The 21,619-nt window shown below is 36.4% G+C and overlaps 1 protein-coding gene across 1 annotated transcript in view; it reads right to left on the bottom strand.

Annotated features, from left to right (window-relative positions):
* Positions 1–21,619, bottom strand: part of LOC122814238 (dynein axonemal heavy chain 5-like) — a 3,525,594-nt gene that overhangs the window by 1,970,830 nt on the left and 1,533,145 nt on the right. The window contains exon 52 of the mRNA XM_044086840.1: positions 19,729–19,866. Coding sequence (XP_043942775.1) covers positions 19,729–19,866 — 138 coding nt within the window. The remainder of the gene's footprint in view (positions 1–19,728; positions 19,867–21,619) is intronic.

Genomic DNA, 21,619 nt, shown 5'->3' with positions numbered 1-21,619 from the left:
TTGAAGCATACAGAGGAGAGTTAAGTAAAGTACATAAATGGGCAAGCATTTATTTTGTAAACAGGGACTAAAGGTGATGAGAGTGCTGACTATGACATTGGAGTCTTATTCTAATAGCAAAGGTTCCACATTTAAGTTTATTTATGAAAGTTTCTTTTAAAGCTTCAATAGTTTTGGGGGACTTTGGGTGGAAGGTGACAAAGGCTGGATGTAAATTTTGTTAATAAATTTAGGGTAAAACTAACTGTGTAATGGTCTCTAACAAAGGGGGGTGGCAAATGGATTACATATTATTAGTACAGACTTTAGCAGGGAGTTGGTCCAAGTCTTGTAGTTTGAGATGAAGGATCCTTTTATTAACTGACCAAGTCCTTGGTTAGTGATATTGTCATAAAGTACTATACTTGAGGCTCAAGGAAATGAACAGATTTAATGTACTTTATTATGCCATGTAAAGGGTTGGTACAGTTTTTGGTTAGCTGGGTGGTGCAAGGGTGAGGGTGCTGCAGTTTTTAGTATCTAATTTAATGGTTGACCAATCTGAGTCATGATCATTTGGTGAAGAATTTTGTGCAAACAAGTGGATTTTAAGGTTTTATTTAACAAGGAATAGAGTGCAAACACTGATTCTAGTTCTGGGCCTGAAATTAAAAAAAGGTATGTGTACCTGGGGAAATGGGAGACTTGGCCAAGTACATCTTGTTTTACTGAGAACTTGATTGCAAGTATGTCTAGTGTGTGTGAGTGGACATGGATACAGGTAATTGTTTTAGCTTATTTAGCATACTACCTGCTGTGAGTCTAGCAAATTTTACTGAGAAAGAACTGGGTCTGTTGCTGGGAAAAGAAGCATGGTCTAGGATATGGTATGAATTAAGACAGCTGCAGAGGAGTAGGCTATTTAGAAGTGGTATCAATTGTATGCTGCACTGAAGGAAGGATATAAGAGGGTGACAATGTGTGGCCTTTTTGATGCCTTGAAAATTGGTGAAAGAAGCAGTTATATGAGGGATATTGGTTATGATGAGTTTAGCCATGGCAACTAAGATTTAAGTATTGGCATACAGCTAGTATAGAACATTTGAGCAGATATGGAGGAGGGATTGTAGGAGTCAATGTGTAGATTAGATTAGGATTTGTGCTTATGGGGAGTAATGTGGATGGGAATAGAGATCAAAATTAACAAAGTCATAAGTGCAGAGAGGGCAGCCATGGTATGAGATTAGTTTTGTTATAGATATTGGCAAAGTAATGTGAGGAATATGTGGTTTGTTAACACAGCTTATGTCTTTGGTTCTGGTTGTTAGGTTTGTATGAAAGTAAGGTTAGCAGAGAGGTAGAATTATTTGTAGGGTAGGAAGTTTCTAAGTGGTATGCAGAGTTTATTACAACGGATGGGAAAAATAAGTTAAGTAAGGGAGCAGCAGAAGGGATGAAGGAGGCTTGCATTAAAGTGTGAAGAATGGTAGGAAAGAGAGTGGGTATATTGACGACATACATAAAATTGGGGTGATAGTACCTATTGGAGTGGTTTGGGTGATGTAATGGGAAGAATAAATTACTTTAGCAACTTGACATTTGAAAGTTACGTAGAGCTTGAAAGTGGCATGCCTGCTCTCCCATCCTGGTGTGTCTGTATATATATATATATATATATATATATATATATATATATATATATATATATATATATATATGTAGGTCCCCTTCAAAACATCTAAAACCCATAACATCTAAAACCCATAACATTGAATTTCATAACATCAGACAGTACAGATCACAAGAAAAAAAATCCCCTCCACATATAATGACACCAACTTACCAAACACACTTTTTACTACATTTCTGCAGGGGGATTTGATACAGTGGGGATAGGAAATTAACTTTTTCCCCACTGTAGTGCGATCTTGGAGTTGGTATATTTAATTTACGGGGGGGGGGTAAAAAGTGTGTTTAGCAGTTTGGATCGTTATATATGTGGAGGGGATATTATTTTCTTGTGATTTGTAGTGTTAGATGTTATGAAATTCGATTTTATGGGTTTTAGATGTTTTGGGTTTTAGATGTTCTCATCTCAATGCTATGAAATTAGATGTTATGGGTTTTAGATGTTTCAAAGTAGACCTCTATATATATATATATATATATATATATATATATATATATATATATATATATATATATATATGTACATATGGATTCACTTTAGAAGCACAAAATACCGAAAAATCGAAATTCAGTATTTTGAGCCAATAAAGTGGAATCCTGAAAAGAGCGAAACCTCAGAAGCGCGACATTCAAAACCTTGAATACTGGAGGTTTTCAATTTTTATTTTATTTTTTATTTTACATTTGTTGACCGGGCTGGTCCAACTGGATATATGTCCATTTTCAGCAGAGGCCCGGGGAGAAAAGCTCCACATGCAAACATTAGTAAGAAGAGGTACAAATTAAGCATATATATATATATATATATATATATATATATATATATATATATATATATATATATATATAAACAGACTCCAAACAGTACCCTACTCTGGGTAAGGATCCACTTTGCAAGGACACTTTTAACGCAACTTCTTCAGAAATAATCAAATGGAAAAATGTTATTTAAATACTGTTTCACAGGAAATGATGTCATTTTTTTTTTTTAATAATAATAATGATTTTGAATTAAATCTCTATTCTAAAAATGCATTTTTGTCTTTTTTGTAAAAATACTAATATATAACATCTATATATATATTATTTTTGTGTTTATATGGTGTTTCATCTGTAGATTAAACATTTTTAGATTGATCATTTCTATTTAGCCCTGGTGTTTGATCAGCTCCAAACACCAGCTGCTACAAGGCGGCTTCCTATTCTAAAATATTATTTTAGAAGATGAAACACTAACATTAACCCTACATTCTTCTAAAAATTCAAACTCAAAAAATCTCTGTAAATTTTTAAATGCCTTGCCACGCAATATTCCAATCTTCTTTTCTCATAGAAGCAGCGTGTTCAGATACCTTAATGTACCAAAAATTCCTCTTAGTTTTCCCAATATAGTAATTTTTTACAGGTGACCTTTCAAGTGGTAAAACAACTACAGGGGCTCACTGTTGCATAGTTGTAATATTCCTTGCCCAAAATGTGTAGCTTATGTGTTCCACTGTTACAAAGGAAGTGGAAAGTGTAATATCTACACTCGTTTTACACACAATACAGCTTGGTAACCCCTTCTTTGTCTTTAGTGCAACTTCTTTCAAAATTCTGCTGTCAGCCTAATTCGCTCTAAAATAATAACTATTTTACGTGTTTTTCAGCGTGAATCCCCGGTTTGTGCCCACAACTGACAACAACCCTAAAACACCAGCAACACACAAAATACATATATATGGATGTTATGTATTATTATGCATATGTATTTTTACAAAATGTAATTTTAAAATGAGATTTATTCATTCATTATCATTATATTTTTTTTAAAAAAAAAAGAAAAAAATGATAATTTCCTGTGAAACAAAACAGTAACAAATTTGTTTTTTACATGGATTATATCTGAAGAAGTTCACGTTGAATAAAAGTGGATGGTGCCGCGCTTAAAAATATCCTTGCATAGTGAGAGTCTGTTTGTGGAGCTATTCTGGATTATTTGCCTGGTTTTTGAAATATATATATATATAGTGTATACATAAAAACACATTAGATACTAACTACAAAATCAGAAGATGAGAAATAAAAGGTGTGTTTTGTTAAGAGTTTCTTAAAGCTAAAAAGTTGAGAGTACCTAGATACACCACGAAAGCTAGTTAGTTACAGCAGAAAAATTGAGAGTACCTAGATACCCAAGGTAAGCTAGTCAGGGTTGCTACAGGGGCAGAGCCAGTGGGTTCTGAGGTGAGTTTTGAGTTGGGATTTAAAGCAGGGAAGAGAGGAGATTGCTGTGAGATTGTGAGGAAGAGTGTTCCAGGTTTTTCCTACTGTGTTGGAGAACAAGGATTTGCCGGCTGTGTTATTGGGTTTACTAGTGGATATAAGTAGTTTGTCAGAGGAACGAAGGCTTTTAAGATTGCAGTAAGGAGTGATAAGTGAAGTGAGAATGGGAGTGTTTGTGGGTTTGTAAAGGATTTTGTGGGCTAAGGAGAGGTGGTGAAACAGAATTAGGTTCTGAGGTTTTGCTGTGGTTATGGATGCAGGTAAGTGTGTATGTGTTAAGGGTTTTGGGTAGGGGCTGTGGTGTATGTTAGTATGTTTTGTTGCTGTGATCTGTGTTTGTGAGGAGAATTTAGCTTGTGTGGTGATGTTTTGTGTGTGTTTGTATATAGTGTGAGCTCAGAGTTAGAATATTTAAGTGGGGGGGTGCAGGGTGGCTTGGCCCTCTTGTTTTTATGTAGTAGAGAGCTTGTGTTTGTGTGTGGGTAGGAAGGTGTGAGTCTATGTGTGTGTGTGTGTGTGTGTGTGTGTGTGTGTGTGTGTGTGTGTGTGTGTGTGTGTGTGTGTGGAGTAGAAATACGAAATTCAAAATCTCTGGTGTGCAAGATTTTGAATTTCGTGCTTCTGAGTTTTCGTTGTTTTAAGGTTTCAACTTTATAGCCACGAAATACTGAATTTCGATATTTCAGTATTTTGAGGATATAAAGTGAATCCGTATATACATATATATATATATATATATATATATATATATATATATATATATATATATATGTACATATACACACACACACACACACACGGATTTCAGTATTTTGAAATTACAAAGCCGAAAACTCACAGTTCCGAAACTGGCAGAAGTGTGAAATTCAATATCCTGAAGCATGGAGATGTTGAATTTCCACTTCCGCTGGTGCAATGTGTGGATATATGGTTTGAATTTAGGTAAGCTTGTGTATGTAAATGTATTGGTTAGGGGCTTTAGTGTGTGTAAGTGTGTGTTGTGACTGTGATGTGTGTGTGAGGCACTGTAAGATGTGTGTGTGTGTGTGTGTGTGTGTGTGTGTGTGTGTGTGTGTGTGTGTGTGTGTGTGAGAGAGAGATTCGTTTGTGTTTCTGTTTGTGCGATCTTGTAGTTAGTATTCAGGAACCAGCTGACTTGTCACTTCCTTTTCACTTCCTATATAGTGTATGTCCTATGTTGTATAACTATCTGAAGAAGTTGGGCTATGTGGCCTGACGAAAAGTGCTTTATGTGATTTTTTGTTTTTTGTAATAAATAGTACGTTAATTCATTATGCTTGCAGGATTTATTTGGGCAGTTGGATACACTGTGGTGCTTCATCTTTTGGTACTACGGATCCAGTTTGTATTTGTGTCTTAGCTTTGTTTGTTTTTCATGGAAGAGCCTACAAATGTACCTGCTTCCCTCACTTCTGACCTAGTTGGAGGTAAGAATGAAACAGAAGAAGCACTATCTACTTTATCAGCTCTAGTGCTTAAATTATCTAAACAGCTTGATGTTTTGGCGGCCAGATTTGACAGTTTGGCTGGGAAACCTATAGTGCCACCCATTATAACAAAACCACCTTCATTACCATCTACTAAACAACAGAAACTAGTAAGTCCTTTGTCTAACAACTGTATGGATACACCAGACGAGGACCCTCTTCTCAACATGTCTATTCACCCCACACCGCAAGAAGAGTTGGAATGTGGATGTAACAACAGAGGCGAAGGCCATGTTTTACAAAGAGAGCGCACTTCCAATGGATCAGCAGCAAACCTGAACTTTAATTTTGACCTTTCTTCTTGGTCAGAACAGTTACTAACTTTTCAGCTTCCTACTTCAACTCGAACACAAGGTGAGCTAATCACTGAAAATGTACAAACTGAAACATTGAATGGCAAACTTAAACTATTAGGAATAGAGCAGCACAACACAGCACAGCACGAAAACGGAGTTTACAAACAGCGTGAATAAAAAGTTATCTGTAAAAGTCATTCACCACAAAACGCTGTTTGTTAAAGGCAAGACCTCCCAGTTGCAATAATACTTGAATAATCCACTCTTTATAAGAAACGCCAAGTCGCTATTCAGCTCATCCAAACTTATTCTTTATTTCATAAAATAACACCAGACAGTAGGCTGAGTAGTGGACTGTTGAATACTTCTGTTCATAGAAAGCTATGCTATAGGAACACACTACTCCATAGGAATAGTATGCATCCCAGGCATATATTCCATAATATACTGAAAGGACAGTTCATGAGAGCGTCTAGGCTCAACCCAATAGAAGATTGTTATAAGAAAGAGGTGGAAGAATTGAAAAGTAGGTTTATTTCAAGAGGCTATGATGTCGAAACAATAGAGAAAGTTATAGTGGAGGTACATGATTTAAGAGCCACTAAGGCAAAGCCATACTTCTCTGAACAAACCCATAATACTACAGACCACAAAATGGTTGAACAAATGGAAATTAGACCCTGTTTGTTTTTTACCAAGGATACAGGTGAAGTAATGGATATGATGAATAAACATTGGGATATTTTACGGTCCGATAGTGAAATATCCAACATAGTAGGGCCTGAACCTAAAATAATTTTTAAAAATAAACCTAATCTCAAAAGGCTATATATATATATGTATGTATACACACACACACACACACACACACAGACACACACACACACACACACACACACACACACACACACACACACACACACACACACACACACACACACACACATATACTAACATATATGTATATATAAAATTAGTATGGGGTGTTGGAGCTCAGTCCTTCATGTGGGGGTGGGGGGTGGGTGGGTGCAGTGAGGCTTGTCCACAATGAAAAATACTGTTTTTATTTACTTGCTTTTAAGGTTTATTAAACTTGAAAATAAAAATAAAAATAAATACATGCATACACTGTTAATTTTAATTTTAACTGCATTAATATTTCATAATAGATAATTATTGGTTTTAGATTTTTTTACACTATATATTATTTTAAAATATTTTTTAAAACAATGTGTTAGATGAGAGCTGTTTAAGCTATATATTTTAGGCAATGAATGAAGGTGGTTGCCACTTTAAGAGTAGCTGATTCCTGCTGATTCAGGAACCAACTTCCTTTTCACTTCCTATATAGTGTATGTCCTATGTTGTATAAATATCTGAAGAAGTTGGGCTATGTGGCTTGACGAAAAGTGCTTTATGTGATTTTTTGTTTTTTGTAATAAATAGTACGTTAATTCATCGTGCTTGCAGGATTTATTTGGACAGTTGGATACACTGTGGTGCTTCTTCTTTTGCTAGTACAGATTCAGTTTGTGTTTGTGTCTTAGCTTCGTTTGATCTTCTAGTTAGAACATATTAGTGGGGGGGGGTCAGGAGCACTTGCCTCCCTACTTATCTATAGTGTAGATGCATTTATTTGATTGTGGGGGGAGTTTTGTATTTGTTTATGTGTGTACTATATATGTAGTGTAAATTTGTCATTTTGAATTTCGTGGTTGCGTGTTTTCGGAATTGTGAGTTGTGCTTGGGTTTTTGGCTTTGTAATTTCGAAATGCTGAAATTCGGGATTTCAGTAATTTGAAATTACAAAGTGGACACATATATATATTTATTATATATATTAGTACTTTAATTAATCTAAACACCGAAAAATATTGAAAACATTTTAAAAAATAATTTTAACACATTATTGTGTGTGTTCCAAGACGTAATACAGGAACATGGAAAAATAAGACTGCTCTTTGCAGGAGGGCAAGTCACCCTACACCACCACTACCAATTAGAAACTGTGCAGTACTGGGGAAAAGGGAATATTCCCCAGCCATGGTAATGAAGTGATCTTGCACAATTGTGAACCATTGGTCTTGTTGTCCAAACTGTAATGGCCAAACAGATGTTGACTTTAAAGAAATTCTGGCATATTAATGTCTACTATATATATATATATATATATATATATATATATATATATATATATATATATGTGTGTGTGTGTGTGTGTGTATATATATATATATATATATATATATATATATATATATATATATATATATATATATATATATATATATATATACATATATATATATATAAAATGTATATATATATATATATATATATATATATATATATATATATATATATACACACACACACACACACACACACACACACACACACACACACACACACACACACACACACTCACACACACACATACATATATATATATATATATATATATATATATATATATATATATATAGATATATAGGTTTACCATCAAATGCTCGACAGCCACCTCCTCGAAAATGGTAGGAGCAACTGTCGGGATGTCGATGTTCATTTGTACATCCACTTAAAAGGACGTTCACGGGCAGGGAGTTTCACCATGTATTTCCATGGGAGATTTCCACCTTAAGATCGACAGAATTTGTCAACATTGCTGCGTCAATCATACAACTTTCTTCATATTCATGAGCCAACGTTATTTGTCGTCATAATCACCATTCGTGGACATGATTTTTGTCCTTTTGATAGTAAACCAATATATATATATATATATATATATATATATATATATATATATATATATATTTTTTATATTATTTATATATATATATATATATATATATATATAATTTATATATATATATATATATATATATATATATATCTATATATATATATATATATATATATATATACATATATATAAAATTTATATATATATATATATATATATATATATATATATATATATATATATATATATACACACACACACACACACACACACACACACACACACACACACACACGTTTCCACTTTGTAATTTTGAAATTTCACAGCTTCGAAGGTCTAAATACCAAAGTTCAGAACATCAAAGTTGTGGAATCTCGAAACCTGTCAATGCAGATTGCCATAGAGTGTGGAATGGAAGTTTACTGTTCTCTTCACTGTAATACAATGTCGGAGTTGGTATATTTAAGTTGCAGGTGGTGTGGGGGATGCAGCCCCTCACATGGGGGCTGCAGGGGGGCTTGCCCCCCACAAAAATGTGATTTGTGCTGTTTTATTGTTTTAGATTTTTTTTTCGAGATTCCAGAACTTCGATGTTCTGAGCTTCTCTATTTAGAGTGCTGAAGTTGTGAAATTTTGAAATTATAAAATGGACCCATATACATACAAACATAAATGTAAAAACACATATATATATATATATACATATATATATATATATATATATATATATATATATATATATATATATATAGGTGTAGTTGGTATTATTGTAGTGTGATCTTGGAGATGGCATAGATAGATATACGTATATATATGTGTGTGTGTGTATATATATATATATATATATATATATATATATATATATAGGTGTAGTTGGTATTATTGTAGTGTGATCTTGGAGATGGCATATGTATATATATATATGTATGGGTCTATCTTTTATCAACGAATTACATTTCATTGAATTTTGCTTACCCTTCTTCACTTCTCCGAAACTTTACTAAACCGAAAGCCCGGACTTCTGAAATCCTTTCCCTGTGAAAGGAACCACTTAGCCACCACGGGAAAAAAAAAATAAATGTCTTACTGCAAATATGATTTCTTAACTGTTGTTTGTAAAATGTATAAACTCACTGTGCAGCTTTTCTCCTCGGGTCTCCACTGAAAATGAGCCAAAAGCTCAGTTGGACTAGACTAACCCAGTCAACAAATGTAATATATATATATATATATATATATATATATATATATATATATATATATATGTATACACACACACACACACACACACACACACACACACACACACACACACACACACACACACACACACACACACACACACACACACACACACACACACATATACTAACATATATGTATATATAAAATTAGTATGGGGTGTTGGAGCTCAGTCCTTCATGTGGGGGTGGGGGGTGGGTGGGTGCAGTGAGGCTTGTCCACAATGAAAAATACTGTTTTTGTTTTCTTTTGGTATTTTGTGTGTTTGCTCTTTTTAGAGCAATGCTTTTTTCAAAAGCTATTTTAAGCATTTGTTGTTAGCTGAGATATGTATGTATATCAGTTGTACAATTATACAGGTTGATATGATGCTCACATGAAGTATTTTTAAGTGATTCTTAAATGTGTACATTTCTTATTTATGCAGTTCAGTGACAAGCAAAGTCTGCATGATTTTGAACTGCTTCAGTACTGAGCAGTGCCTATGAATCTCACTCTTTAGTCCCAGTCTCTTCCTAATAAAACAGGCTTAATTTAAGGGATGTATAGGTATGAGAAGGAAATGGGAACAGCTACATATGTGGCGAAAAACTAAAAGAGGATGAAAATGCAGATTGATTAAGAACATTTTTTATAATAAAAGGCAAAGTAGATAATGCAGGTGAACGATGACAGAACATGTTATATTGTAAGGCAGAAGATCATGGGTATGTTGAATTATCAAGTATAGGACTGCCAGTGTTATTTCCAACTATTTTGTATGGTCTGTTTGAAGATGGATGCATTCCGTGGTAAGCCTAGCCATGCTTCTGAGATGTATCTGACACCTTTTGATACCCTGGATTTATTTTAACATGTAGATGTGGGCTTGGGCATCAGCGATATAGCATTTCCAGGCTGCCTCTGAATACTACAGGCATAGGTGCCAGATGAGGGGTAAATTTCTAATTTCCCATCCACTGGTCCAAGTTACACTTGAATTGGGTTAGGGAAAGTTGTGCTTCACATGCAAGGAAAGTCTGTTTCAGAAGAGGTGCTCTGAAACTCATATCAGTCCCTTCAACATGTGCTATTTATGCAGAAAATGCTCAATAGCAACCAGAATACCTCTGCAAACACAGTAAAGGCAAACAAAAATCCAGAAAAAATGCTGAGGTTAGGCTCCAGTGTCCAAATCAAAGTAAAAAAGCAGTCTTCAGTCTTCAATAAAGGTAAAAAAGCAGACTTGAATCGAAGAATAAAAGTATAAGAAATCTTCTTTATTGTCACACAAGCGCTTTCACATATTGCTTCCTCAGGAAGCCTCAGCATTTTTTCTGGATTTTATGTGCTATTTATGTTTCAGATGAGGTTTATGTCCCTAGATATGCTAATTCTGATTCAATTTGTTTTGCAGATGTCTAACAGGTGCATTGGAGCAGAATCAGATAATACTTTGTAGGCCAGACATAGATCACTTCTCAGCATAATGCAGGAGACAGGGATAGGGCTTTCAGTTGGTCTGCATAGGACATATTGTTTAAGCTCTGACTGATGAAATAGTTTATAGTGTAAGGTCAGAAATCAGTGTGTAGTATATCACATTTAAAGTTATATTGTAGCTATACATATAGTTGTACATGTTCCTTATATAGGAATATTTAAATGCACATTCAACCGATTTAACACTGATACTGATAAAGACAAGTCATGTAAGAGCTCTGCTTGTTGGCTGGTAGACATTTAATATATTTAAAGAGTTGGAGTAACAGAATATTTTGGTTTTATACCCAGGTGAAGTACTAGATAAAAAAAAACATTAAGATAAAAACTTCACTCAAAAACACTTGAACAGATGTAGAAGTCTCTTTTTTAACCAGTTAATCATCTAAGCCATATCATTCTTCTAGGATACACGAGTTACATTTTTGAAAGCAGACTTTTTGTAGTCATATGAGTACCTTCTTTTAGTACTAACTCCTCCATGCAGCTGCTCTGACTCCCGCAATCACTGCTGCTCTATGAAGACAGATGCATGTATCACACACATGACCAGGCCCCTGGCTTAATGTCCGCAAGGGTCATCACCCAGCCAGTAATGCTTCCTGATAGATTTCTAAACTTCTACTGGTCTCAGCAGTGCAGTGGCTGGACCGTATGACTCTTCCCAGGATGGGTGAGCTGGCATTAGATAAAATCTCCCATATTTCACTGTCTGGTTCCTCCAGCACCTGAACGGCTTCTAGGACTATGAATATCTGGGTCATAGTCACAACTTTTTCTCTTTACACCACAGAGTCAGGCTCACCATAACAAATTATTGAGAACACATGCCACTGTCCATTCCCTGCTCTGGAAGAGGATGCAAAACTTGGGCATAGCTGCATTCTTCACCAGTTCCCATCTGGAAGAAAATCTGCATTTTCTAAAAATCTCAAGACAGAGTTTAGAGCCTCATCTGAGAATGTCCATTAATTTGATTTGTTCCTCCTGGACTGTAGATTACCAGAAGAAGAAAAAAAAATCTAATTCTGAATGAGTCAGGTAAAGACAGATAACTGCCTTGTACAGGGATAAGTTCTACCTTATTTATTTAGATAACAAACAACTCTAGATAGTTTGACATTATCAGCAGATGTCTGGTCTTCAAGAAAGATCATACAGCTCAGATTACAAACAGCACTACTTTCTGCTCTAGAAAACTGATGTGAAGAAGTCTCTTCATAGAATTCCATATGTCATGACACAGAGAAGGCCACAGATGATTCCCACAACTTCCAGCAAAAAGTTAAAATGTTTTAGGGAAAGATGAAATTGTGAAACTTCCCAGTGAGCCAGTCATACCTCTCACCCTCTTAGTGCAAGAAATCTAAACAAAGGCTGACAAAATGTGGGGGCAAAGGCCCAAAAATAGGGACAGATTTTAAATATTGATCTTACAAACTTAGAATATTGCTAGAGTAACAGGGTTTGTTTTAACATGCATTTTTCTGAAGGATTTGAAGTCTGAAACTCAAATGTATTGCATTATTTAATGACTTCAGTTCTCAGATCATCCCAGTGATTTGTCACAAAACCTCAAATTTTATGAGGAACAGACCAAAAATATGAGCCAAAACTCTGGACATAAACTTTTAACAGCTGAGAGGTATGGAACTGGTAGAGGGTACCATGAGCTTTTTATGAAGAAATATGCATGAAAAGAACACTTAAGTACTTTTGTCTTTTGAATGTGACATTTACAACGACACATTCAAAAAGTTTTGAACTGGGAAGTTAGACTGGTTAAAGAAACCAGTCAGAAATTCCTCATAACATATTTCACAAAGATATTGGAGAACAGATGTGATGTAATATAGTAATAACCCACGCCTGGGTGTGGGTAATGCTGGATTTACCCACAGTTGGTGTGGTTTGGTCACGGGGGCGAAGCCCGAGTGGCCAAATAAAGACAACCATGGGTAAATCCAGCATTACCCACACCCAGAAGTGGGTTATTGCTATTATACAATGACATTATTTAAGAAAAAAAATATATTATTTTTCTTAAATAATGGCATTGTATAATGCTTCCTTGCTGCCCTTCCACAGCTGTCTGGTATTCTGAGGCAGTTCTGATATACTGTGCATGCGTATGCTTACGTAGTACATCAGAGCTGTGGGCAGAAGCAATGGAGAAAGCAAGATCTCCGTTGCTTTTTACAAACTGTCAAGCTATGTTAAAGGAGTTTAACATAGTGCAACAGCTTTAAAAAAAGCAACGGAGAATCTTCATTGCTTTTTTAAAGCTGTCTCGCTATGTTAAACCCATTTAACATAGCGAGACAGCTTTAAAAAAAGCAACGGAGATAGGAAGATCTCCATTCCTTTTTTTAAAGCTGTCTCACTATGTTAAACTCGTTTAACACAGCACGATAGTGTGTAAAAAGCAACGGAGAATCTTCATTGCTTTTTTAAAGCTGTCTCGCTATGTTAAACCCATTTGGGCGACCGGACCTTTTTCATTAGTATAACTCTGATTTACAACATTTTAGAATATTAATGGGGGGTCGTTTGTATAATACCTTTTATTGGACTAACACAGGCTTTGCAATTACTCATGCCAGTTTGAATGCTTGATAGGAAGATCTCCATTCCTTTTTTTAAAGCTGTCTCACTATGTTAAACTCGTTTAACATAGCATGATAGTGTGTAAAAAGCATTCTCCGTTGCTTTAAAAAAAGAGTTATACTAATAGAAAAAGTCTGGGTGACTGCACCTTTTTCATTAGTATAACTCTGATTTACAACATTTTAGAATATTAATGGGGGGTCGTTTGTATAATACCTTTTATTGGGCTAACACAGGCTTTGCAATTACTCATGCCAGTTTGAATGCTTGAGTAATTGTAAAACCTATGATGGCCCGATAAAATATATCACATTACATTTGTGCTCCATTGTATTTATGTTTTCTTCAGTGGACTAACACGACATTTCCTAATTTTTTTTCTTCTTCTCATAACATGTAACTCCTCCTTCACCTTTATAACATTTGTCAAATGTTTGAAATGTATAACATAATGACATTATCTTAAGACTGATCACCTGTCAATACAGAGAGATCTCAATAAATAACTAATATGAGAGATGTGTAATGAAGAGTTCAGGAGGGAATACGCTATATCCTTGCATTTGTAATGGCAGATTAGATTTGCAGGGAGCAATCCCTCTTTTAGCCCCCACACCCCTACTACCAATTCTGGCCATGGAGCTGCCACAAAACTTACATTTCTTCTTTAAGAATGCACTCTGGGTGTTACATTTCTTGTGTGTGCCTCACACAGAAGACACACATACACTGGAGTGAACCACAGGATTTTTATGAAGAATTGCCATACCGTATGAAAGGGACAAGCGATCAGAGAACAGAACAGGTGTGTGTGTGTGTGTGTGTGTGTGTGTGTGTGTGTGTGTGTGTGTGTGTGTGTGTGTGTGTGTGTGTGTGTGTGTGTGTGTGTGTGTGTGTGTGTGAAATGCCCCAGTTAGGGAAGGCAGGTTGGTTAACTTATTCAAGTTCAAACTGTTTTCAGGACACTAGAGTCTGAATCCTCTGCACCAACTACCAGGTGAATTTTCAAGGACTGTTGAATTTCAGTGCATTTTCAAAGAATGTTGAGTCCCAGTGCATTTTCAAGGACTGTGGAGATTTAGTGCATTATCAAGGACTGTTGAGATCCTGTGCATTTACAAAGAATGTTGAGTTTCTGTGCATTTTGAAGGAATGTTGAGTTTCAAGGGAAGATAAGTTTACTGTTGCTCATGCTGTCTGTTTTCATTGTGTAACTGTTATGTTTAGCAAATGGCCATTATCAGTGTTTCTGCTACTAGCATACTTGCCTTTGGTGCAGAAGGCTGTGGGTTCTACTCCCAAATTTTTGTAATTTCTTCATATCTTTCAGATTTCTAATACCTTGGTTGGAATGGACCCCATTCCTAAGTCAAAATATGATTAAAGTTCATGAAATTAGTATTGTTTCAATCTTTGATGTTAGCCAGAAGTGCACTTCGTAGTACCTGTGGTGTACCCAGTATTGATTCCTTCTGCAATTCATATGGCATTACATGTATTAGTAAAATATCTAAGATTGTAAATTCTTTTTCCCAGCAACAAAAAGAACCAAACAGCAGGACAGTCGCAAAAACACACTGGTTTTGTTACAAGCAGATAGGTGGCCAGGTATTAATGCTAGAAAATCCATTATTCCTGTACTGAAATTAAATGCCCTTAATAGAAAGAAAATAATAGAAGATAATTGATTTCTTCTGCCTTCTAGTTAAGGGCTCTGGACTAGGTTTTGCATTATTAAGAAAAGTTTAGAGTGAAATAATGGAAATGTATGCGTATTTTATTTTTCTACACATTTTCTTTTTAATATAATAAATGTCAATACATTTTTCTGTATTTATTATTTCTTTGGGGTATGTATTAATATTTATTATTGTGCTTCTATCCATAGTGATTTGAACAAATTTAGGAAAGGCACTCTAGTGGTTAATTTAGCCTTAGTTATAATAGGTTGCCCAATGAAAAGTAGTTTAGTATTATTTAAACATGTGTGTTTTATTTAGTTGTCTGATGAAGTTTACATAGAGTAAACAAAACCGGTAACCTGCTTTTGTTGTTTTTAAATAAGCCAGTGTGTTTTTACAACTGTCCTGCTGTTTGGTTGCTTTTTGTGCTGGGAGGATACAGGACTAGCCCGTTGTGCTTTTTCTTTGTTTCTTTTAATCTTGTTTTGATTTCACTCTTTTTTATAAGAGTCATTGCTCCTACCAATACTGGGACTGTCTAGGTATCCTTCTTCCACATTGTCCTCATTTCTGCCTGTAAATCCTGGTATTTTATGACTTTGGGTCTCTCTGTCCATAAGACACTGTAGTCAATGGGTGTAGCAATTTCAATGATCAATGCTACTTTTGTCTACTTTTCATAGACTACTATATCTGGTTTTCTTGCATCTGTTTTTCGAACTGTTGGTAATGAGGTGATGCCATATGATATAAACTTTGTCATTTTCTATAATGCTTTGTGGCTCATGTTTCCAATGCTTCTCAGCTCCTTCAATATTATAATTTTTACACAATCCCAATTGCAACAGTCTTACCACCGTATTATGTCTTTCAGTATACAATCCTACTGCCATTAGTATATTAGAATGATGCAGGGGTTTGCATTGTCACCTCAATGCAACATGTTCTCCACTTCAGTTCTTGGCTAAGGTACCTTCTGTTTGGAGTCTGCATGTCCTCCCTGCGTTCATGAGGGTTTCCTCTGGGTAGTCCGCTTTCCTCCCACATTACAAAGACATGTATCTGCAGCATTTCTCCCCGCAACTCGGCTGAAAATTGGCTCATTCCAAGACAGAATTTCCCAATAAATAAATGCTAAATAAATAAATAAATAGTATATCACAACCAACAGCAAGATGTGTGACTGTTTCCAATTCTATTTTACAAATTCCTACATCTGTCTGTTTCTCCCACATGTTCAATGGACTTTGAAAACCAACATGTACATAGTCCACTGTCTTCGGCCGCCAATATTAACCTTTCGTCTTTTTTGTTTAAATTCACCTGTCCTTAATCATTCCTGTATTTGATCCTGATCAGCATGAGGTTGTTCCAAGAGTTTTCTATACTTGCAGCTATATGTATGCATTTTCCACATTTCTTGCCTTCTCATTTAATCTTCACCTTATATTATTCCTTTTCATTTTTGGCATATTCAGTTGCTGCCTGAATTTTATCTACACCATGTAGATGAAGTGCTGGGGTCTATGTTTACTGATCGAATGAAATAATCATTGAACACCCAATCAGCAAGCACAATACAGTGAATGTTCATTCCTTGAACATTCACTTTCATGAATGTGTAAGACAGGGAAAGTAACCAGTTGGCCAACATTTCTCCATCTCACACACCTCAGTGTTTGAAACCCATGGGGAGCTGCACTCCCACACACCCATTGTGGGGGGCTTCGACCTCCACACCCCTGTACCTATATGTACCAACTCCGAGTTCACCCTACAGTGGGGGAAAGGGCATCAACAAATTCCCTTTTCCTCACTGTAGTGCAGTCTCAGAGTTGGTATATAGTTAGGAGGTGTGGGGGTACAGTTCCCCACATTGGTGGGTGTGGAGGGTGCAGCCCCCCATCTGAGTGGGTTTGCAAAACTGAGGTGTGTGAGATGGGGAAATGCTGGCCAGCTGGTTAATTTCCCCATCTCTCAAATTCACGGAAGTGAATATTCGAGGAATAAACATTCACTGATTTATGTCCCCCGATAAGAGGTTCAATGACTTTAGCTTTTGATCAGTAAACATAGACCCAGAGTGCTAATATTGCAGTGCCCTTTAAGAGGGGATGGGGTGCTACACTCCTGAGAGTGTCATACTTTGGAAGAGATGCCTAGTAACTATGAACCCATTGCTGTTTGACAGCCATTTCTTATTGCAAAATTATCATTTTACCATTTTTTTTAAATGTAAAATGGGCAATTTATTATTAATGAGCAGCAGGCACTAAATTTGTACATTCAACACTGAAACGGGCGCAGTGGTGCAGCAGTTAATGCTGTCGCCTCACAGCAAGAGGTTCTCAGGTTTGATTCTTGGCTGGGGTGCCTTCTATGTGAAGTCTGGATGGCCTCCCTGCATTTGCGTGGGTTTTCTTTGGGTACTCCATTTTCCTTCCACATTCCAAAGACATGCATCTGGAGCATTTCTCCCCAAGCCTCTGCTGAAACTTGCATCTGCAGTGTTTCTACCTGGGCCTCCACTGAAAATAGGCTCTGTCCTAGTCGGACTCTCCCGGTCAACAACTAATAAATAAATAAATAAATACAAATAAATATAAAGTTGTTTGCCAGAAGCAACCTTTTCATTAGTTATAGATCTCTTTAATGTGGAATTAATCAGAAGACTTTTACTTCTGCAGAGCTTATGCATATTGACTGATACTGGTGGATTGAAATGACAGAAGTTTGAGTGGTCTTTTGTGGATGAAATGTTCTATAATGACTAGTTTTGTTATTATTGATTCATATGTTTTTATTCATTGCTTACTAGAAAAATGTTCAAACCTACAAATTTAAAACACACTCTAACAAATGGTGCTGTATTATACAAGGAATATAATTTAATACACTCACAATGGTGCATCAAAGAACACATGCATGTATGCATGATCCTAAAAATGTATGCAAGGAGCCTATGTTTGAAAACAGCCTAAAGGTAAAAGCAATCTGCCACTGGGCAGATGTATTTTCTTTGAATGTGGGTTTCAGTGCTGATTCAGTGAGTGTTTCAAGGGCAGAGAAGCTTACTGTTTATGGTAAGTCTGCTTTCATTATTTATCAAATGGCTATCAGTGTTAGTGTTATAAAATTTGAAACAAAAGTTTTAAATATCTGTAATCATTGTAGAAGTAAAAAAGAAAACAGTGTGTACATGGACATGTTTGGACTGTGTTTATGGTAACCAGGGAGAAGTAGCCAAGTAATGGGACACCGGACTCCATTACCCTGCCTAATGCCCCATTTGACCATGATTTGGCTCTGCTCATAAGAGTCATTAGGCCCATGCTAACACGTTTCTTTCTATTAGATAATGTAGAACAACCTATCTCTTTACTGATTGTTGGTCAGGAAGGGAGCATACGTGTATTGTGGCTGTTTTTGTAAGCAGTCACTTCCTGTGGATTTCTCCAGTACTGTGATTTTAGGATTTGTCTAACATCCCAGTGTCTTAAAAACTACACTCTTGGAAAGTCTCACCTCACAGTTTTCCACTAGTAAATAGTTAACAGATGGTTATAACTCAAGTCCTGGTGCCACACATTTTACAGAGGAATGAAACAAAAACAATATCAGCATATAATGATACTAAGTAATGAGTATTTATTTATTTACTTACTTAATACTTATTGGTAATTTGATTCATCTGGGGGTTACTATGGGAAAAATATTCGTTCTTTAGAATTCAGTATCATTGGATCATAGGAGGTTACCAGATTAATGGCCCCAGGGCCCTTACACGCCTAGCCAAGAGTTTATCCTTTATCCCCATAAAAGAAACCTCAGTCAGCAACTGTCACCCCTGTCAGTGAGGGACACAGATGGAATCCCTGGGACAAATTTGTGGTTTCCCATCCATTCATCAAGGTTGTGCTTGAAGAGGGTCAGCAACGTACTTTGTTTGATGTGTATGGGGAGTCTATTTTAGATAGGATTAAGATTTCTGCTTCTGTATTAGTTGTTCCGGTATTCCTAAATGTGATTTGCATCGGGATACCTGCATGTTATTAACGAAAATCAAAACAAACATAAGTCTTATTAAAACTTACTACGTCAGTTAAGAACATGGCAATACACATTCTAAATGATGGAGGTCGAAGCATGAAATACAGTTAACAGTTTTAAAAAAGTTTTAACCGATAAATAATTCTTATAGATGAAACCAAAAATGTGCTTTACATGACACTGACCTGTTGGCCATCAAACAAAACGCATGTTGAAAGTTTGGCTTTTACAGCATCATAGATAGTCTGTGCACCAAAAAGAAATACTGAGATAGCATCATTTGTCAGAAGGTGGATATCATCAAAACAGCTCCAACAGCCATCCTGCATTGAACAAAAAGATGTAGCTGTATTACTATAATATGCAACTTTGATAATTACAAATATGTGTGTAGTATGAAATATCTTATCAATCCTACAGAGTAACATGTGCTTCAAGCTGTCTATAACTAGCTCTTATTTGATTGTTACAGTGCCTGTGTAGATTGCTAAGCATCAAATGTTTGCATTTCAGTGTTTTGTGTTATTAACCATATGCCATTCCTGTATTAAAATTTATATCAGCACAGAATACTTCATCGAATATTTTTTCCTGTAATAGAATTTGCAATGGTGATGGACAGGTTGACAGAGAAGATCAGACAGGAGTCCCCGTGGACTATGATGTTTGCAGATGACATTGTGATCTGTAGTGAGAGTAGGGAACAGGTGGAGGAGACCCTGGAGAGATGGAGATATGCTCTAGAGAGAAGATGAATGAAGGTCAGCAGGACTAAGACAGAATATATGTGTGTGAATGAGAGGGAGGATAGAGGAATGGTGAGGATGCAAGGAGTAGAGGTGGCGAAGGTGGATGAGTTTAAATACTTGGGATCAATAGTTCAGAGTAATGGTGAGTGTGGAAGAGAGGTGAAGAAGAGAGTACAGGCAGGATGGATTGGGTGGAGAAGAGTGTCATGAGTGATTTGTGACAGACAAGTACCAGTAAGAGTGAAAGGGAAGGTCTACAAGAGGGTAGTGAGACGAGCTATGTTATATGGGTTGGAGACAGTGGCATTGACAAAAAGGCAGGAGTTAGACCTGTATGTGGCAAGAGTTAAAAATGTTAAGATTTGCAGTGGGTGTGATGAGGATGGACAGGATTTGGAATAAGTATATTAGAGGCATAGCCGGCATTAGGCATAGGCCAACTAGGTGGCCGCCTAGGGCGCCACTGTAGCAGGGCCACTTTTCCAGTATTTATTTGGTGTAGGTAAACCAGGATGGAGGCACCTGGGTGGTGTGGGGGGTGCCGTGGAGCCCTTTTGCCTAAAGCACCAGCTGACCTAAGGCCGCTGCTGATTAGAGGGTCAGCCCAGGTTGGAAGGTTTGGAGACAAAGCCAGAGAGGCAAGATTACATTGGTTTGGACATGTGCTGAGGAGGGATGCTGAGTATATTGGGAATAAGATGCTAAGGATGAAGCTACCAGGTAACGGGAAAAGAGGAAGGCCTAAGATAAGGTTTATGGATGTGGTGAGAGAGGACACGCAGGTGGTTGGTGTGACAGAGCAAGATTCAGAGGACAGGAAGAAATGGAAACAGATGATCCACTGTGGTGACCCCTAACGGGAACAGCCGAAAAAAGATGATGAATAGAATTTAACAAATGCAGAAGAGTAAAAAGATTGTCAGTCAAAAAACAACAATAATGCAATGACATTTTTTATTTTAAGAGGTAAGCCTTCGGGGCTTCACTCACTGCACCATTAGCTGGTGATCTCTGTATCCCAGAGGGGAAAATCCATTTTGCAGCTCTCTTTGACTCTGTATATTCAACTATTTTATCAAAGTTAGAGTTTCCATTTTGTGTCTTTGAGTGCTCACGAGTTTATATACTATTACTCAGGACAAAGAATATCTTTATGATCTGGTCCAATTGCAGTGGTCATGGCCCAGTTTAAGCTGAAGCTGCTGTGAATATCTGAAGCCAAAAGATTAATGGGCGGCTGAGCCCTTTTTCCACAGCTCTTACTCCTGTCTCCGGAAACTCTGGCCTAGAAAGACTAAAAGGAATGACCATGGTATTATTTGATTAC

The sequence above is a fragment of the Protopterus annectens genome, chromosome 1.part1 (assembly GCF_019279795.1).
Source record: "Protopterus annectens isolate FY-2018-M chromosome 1.part1, PAN1.0, whole genome shotgun sequence".
Classification (NCBI taxonomy): domain Eukaryota; kingdom Metazoa; phylum Chordata; order Ceratodontiformes; family Protopteridae; genus Protopterus; species Protopterus annectens.
The sequence above is the reverse complement of the archived record's forward strand: the minus strand, read 5'-3'. Positions and strand labels throughout refer to the sequence as shown.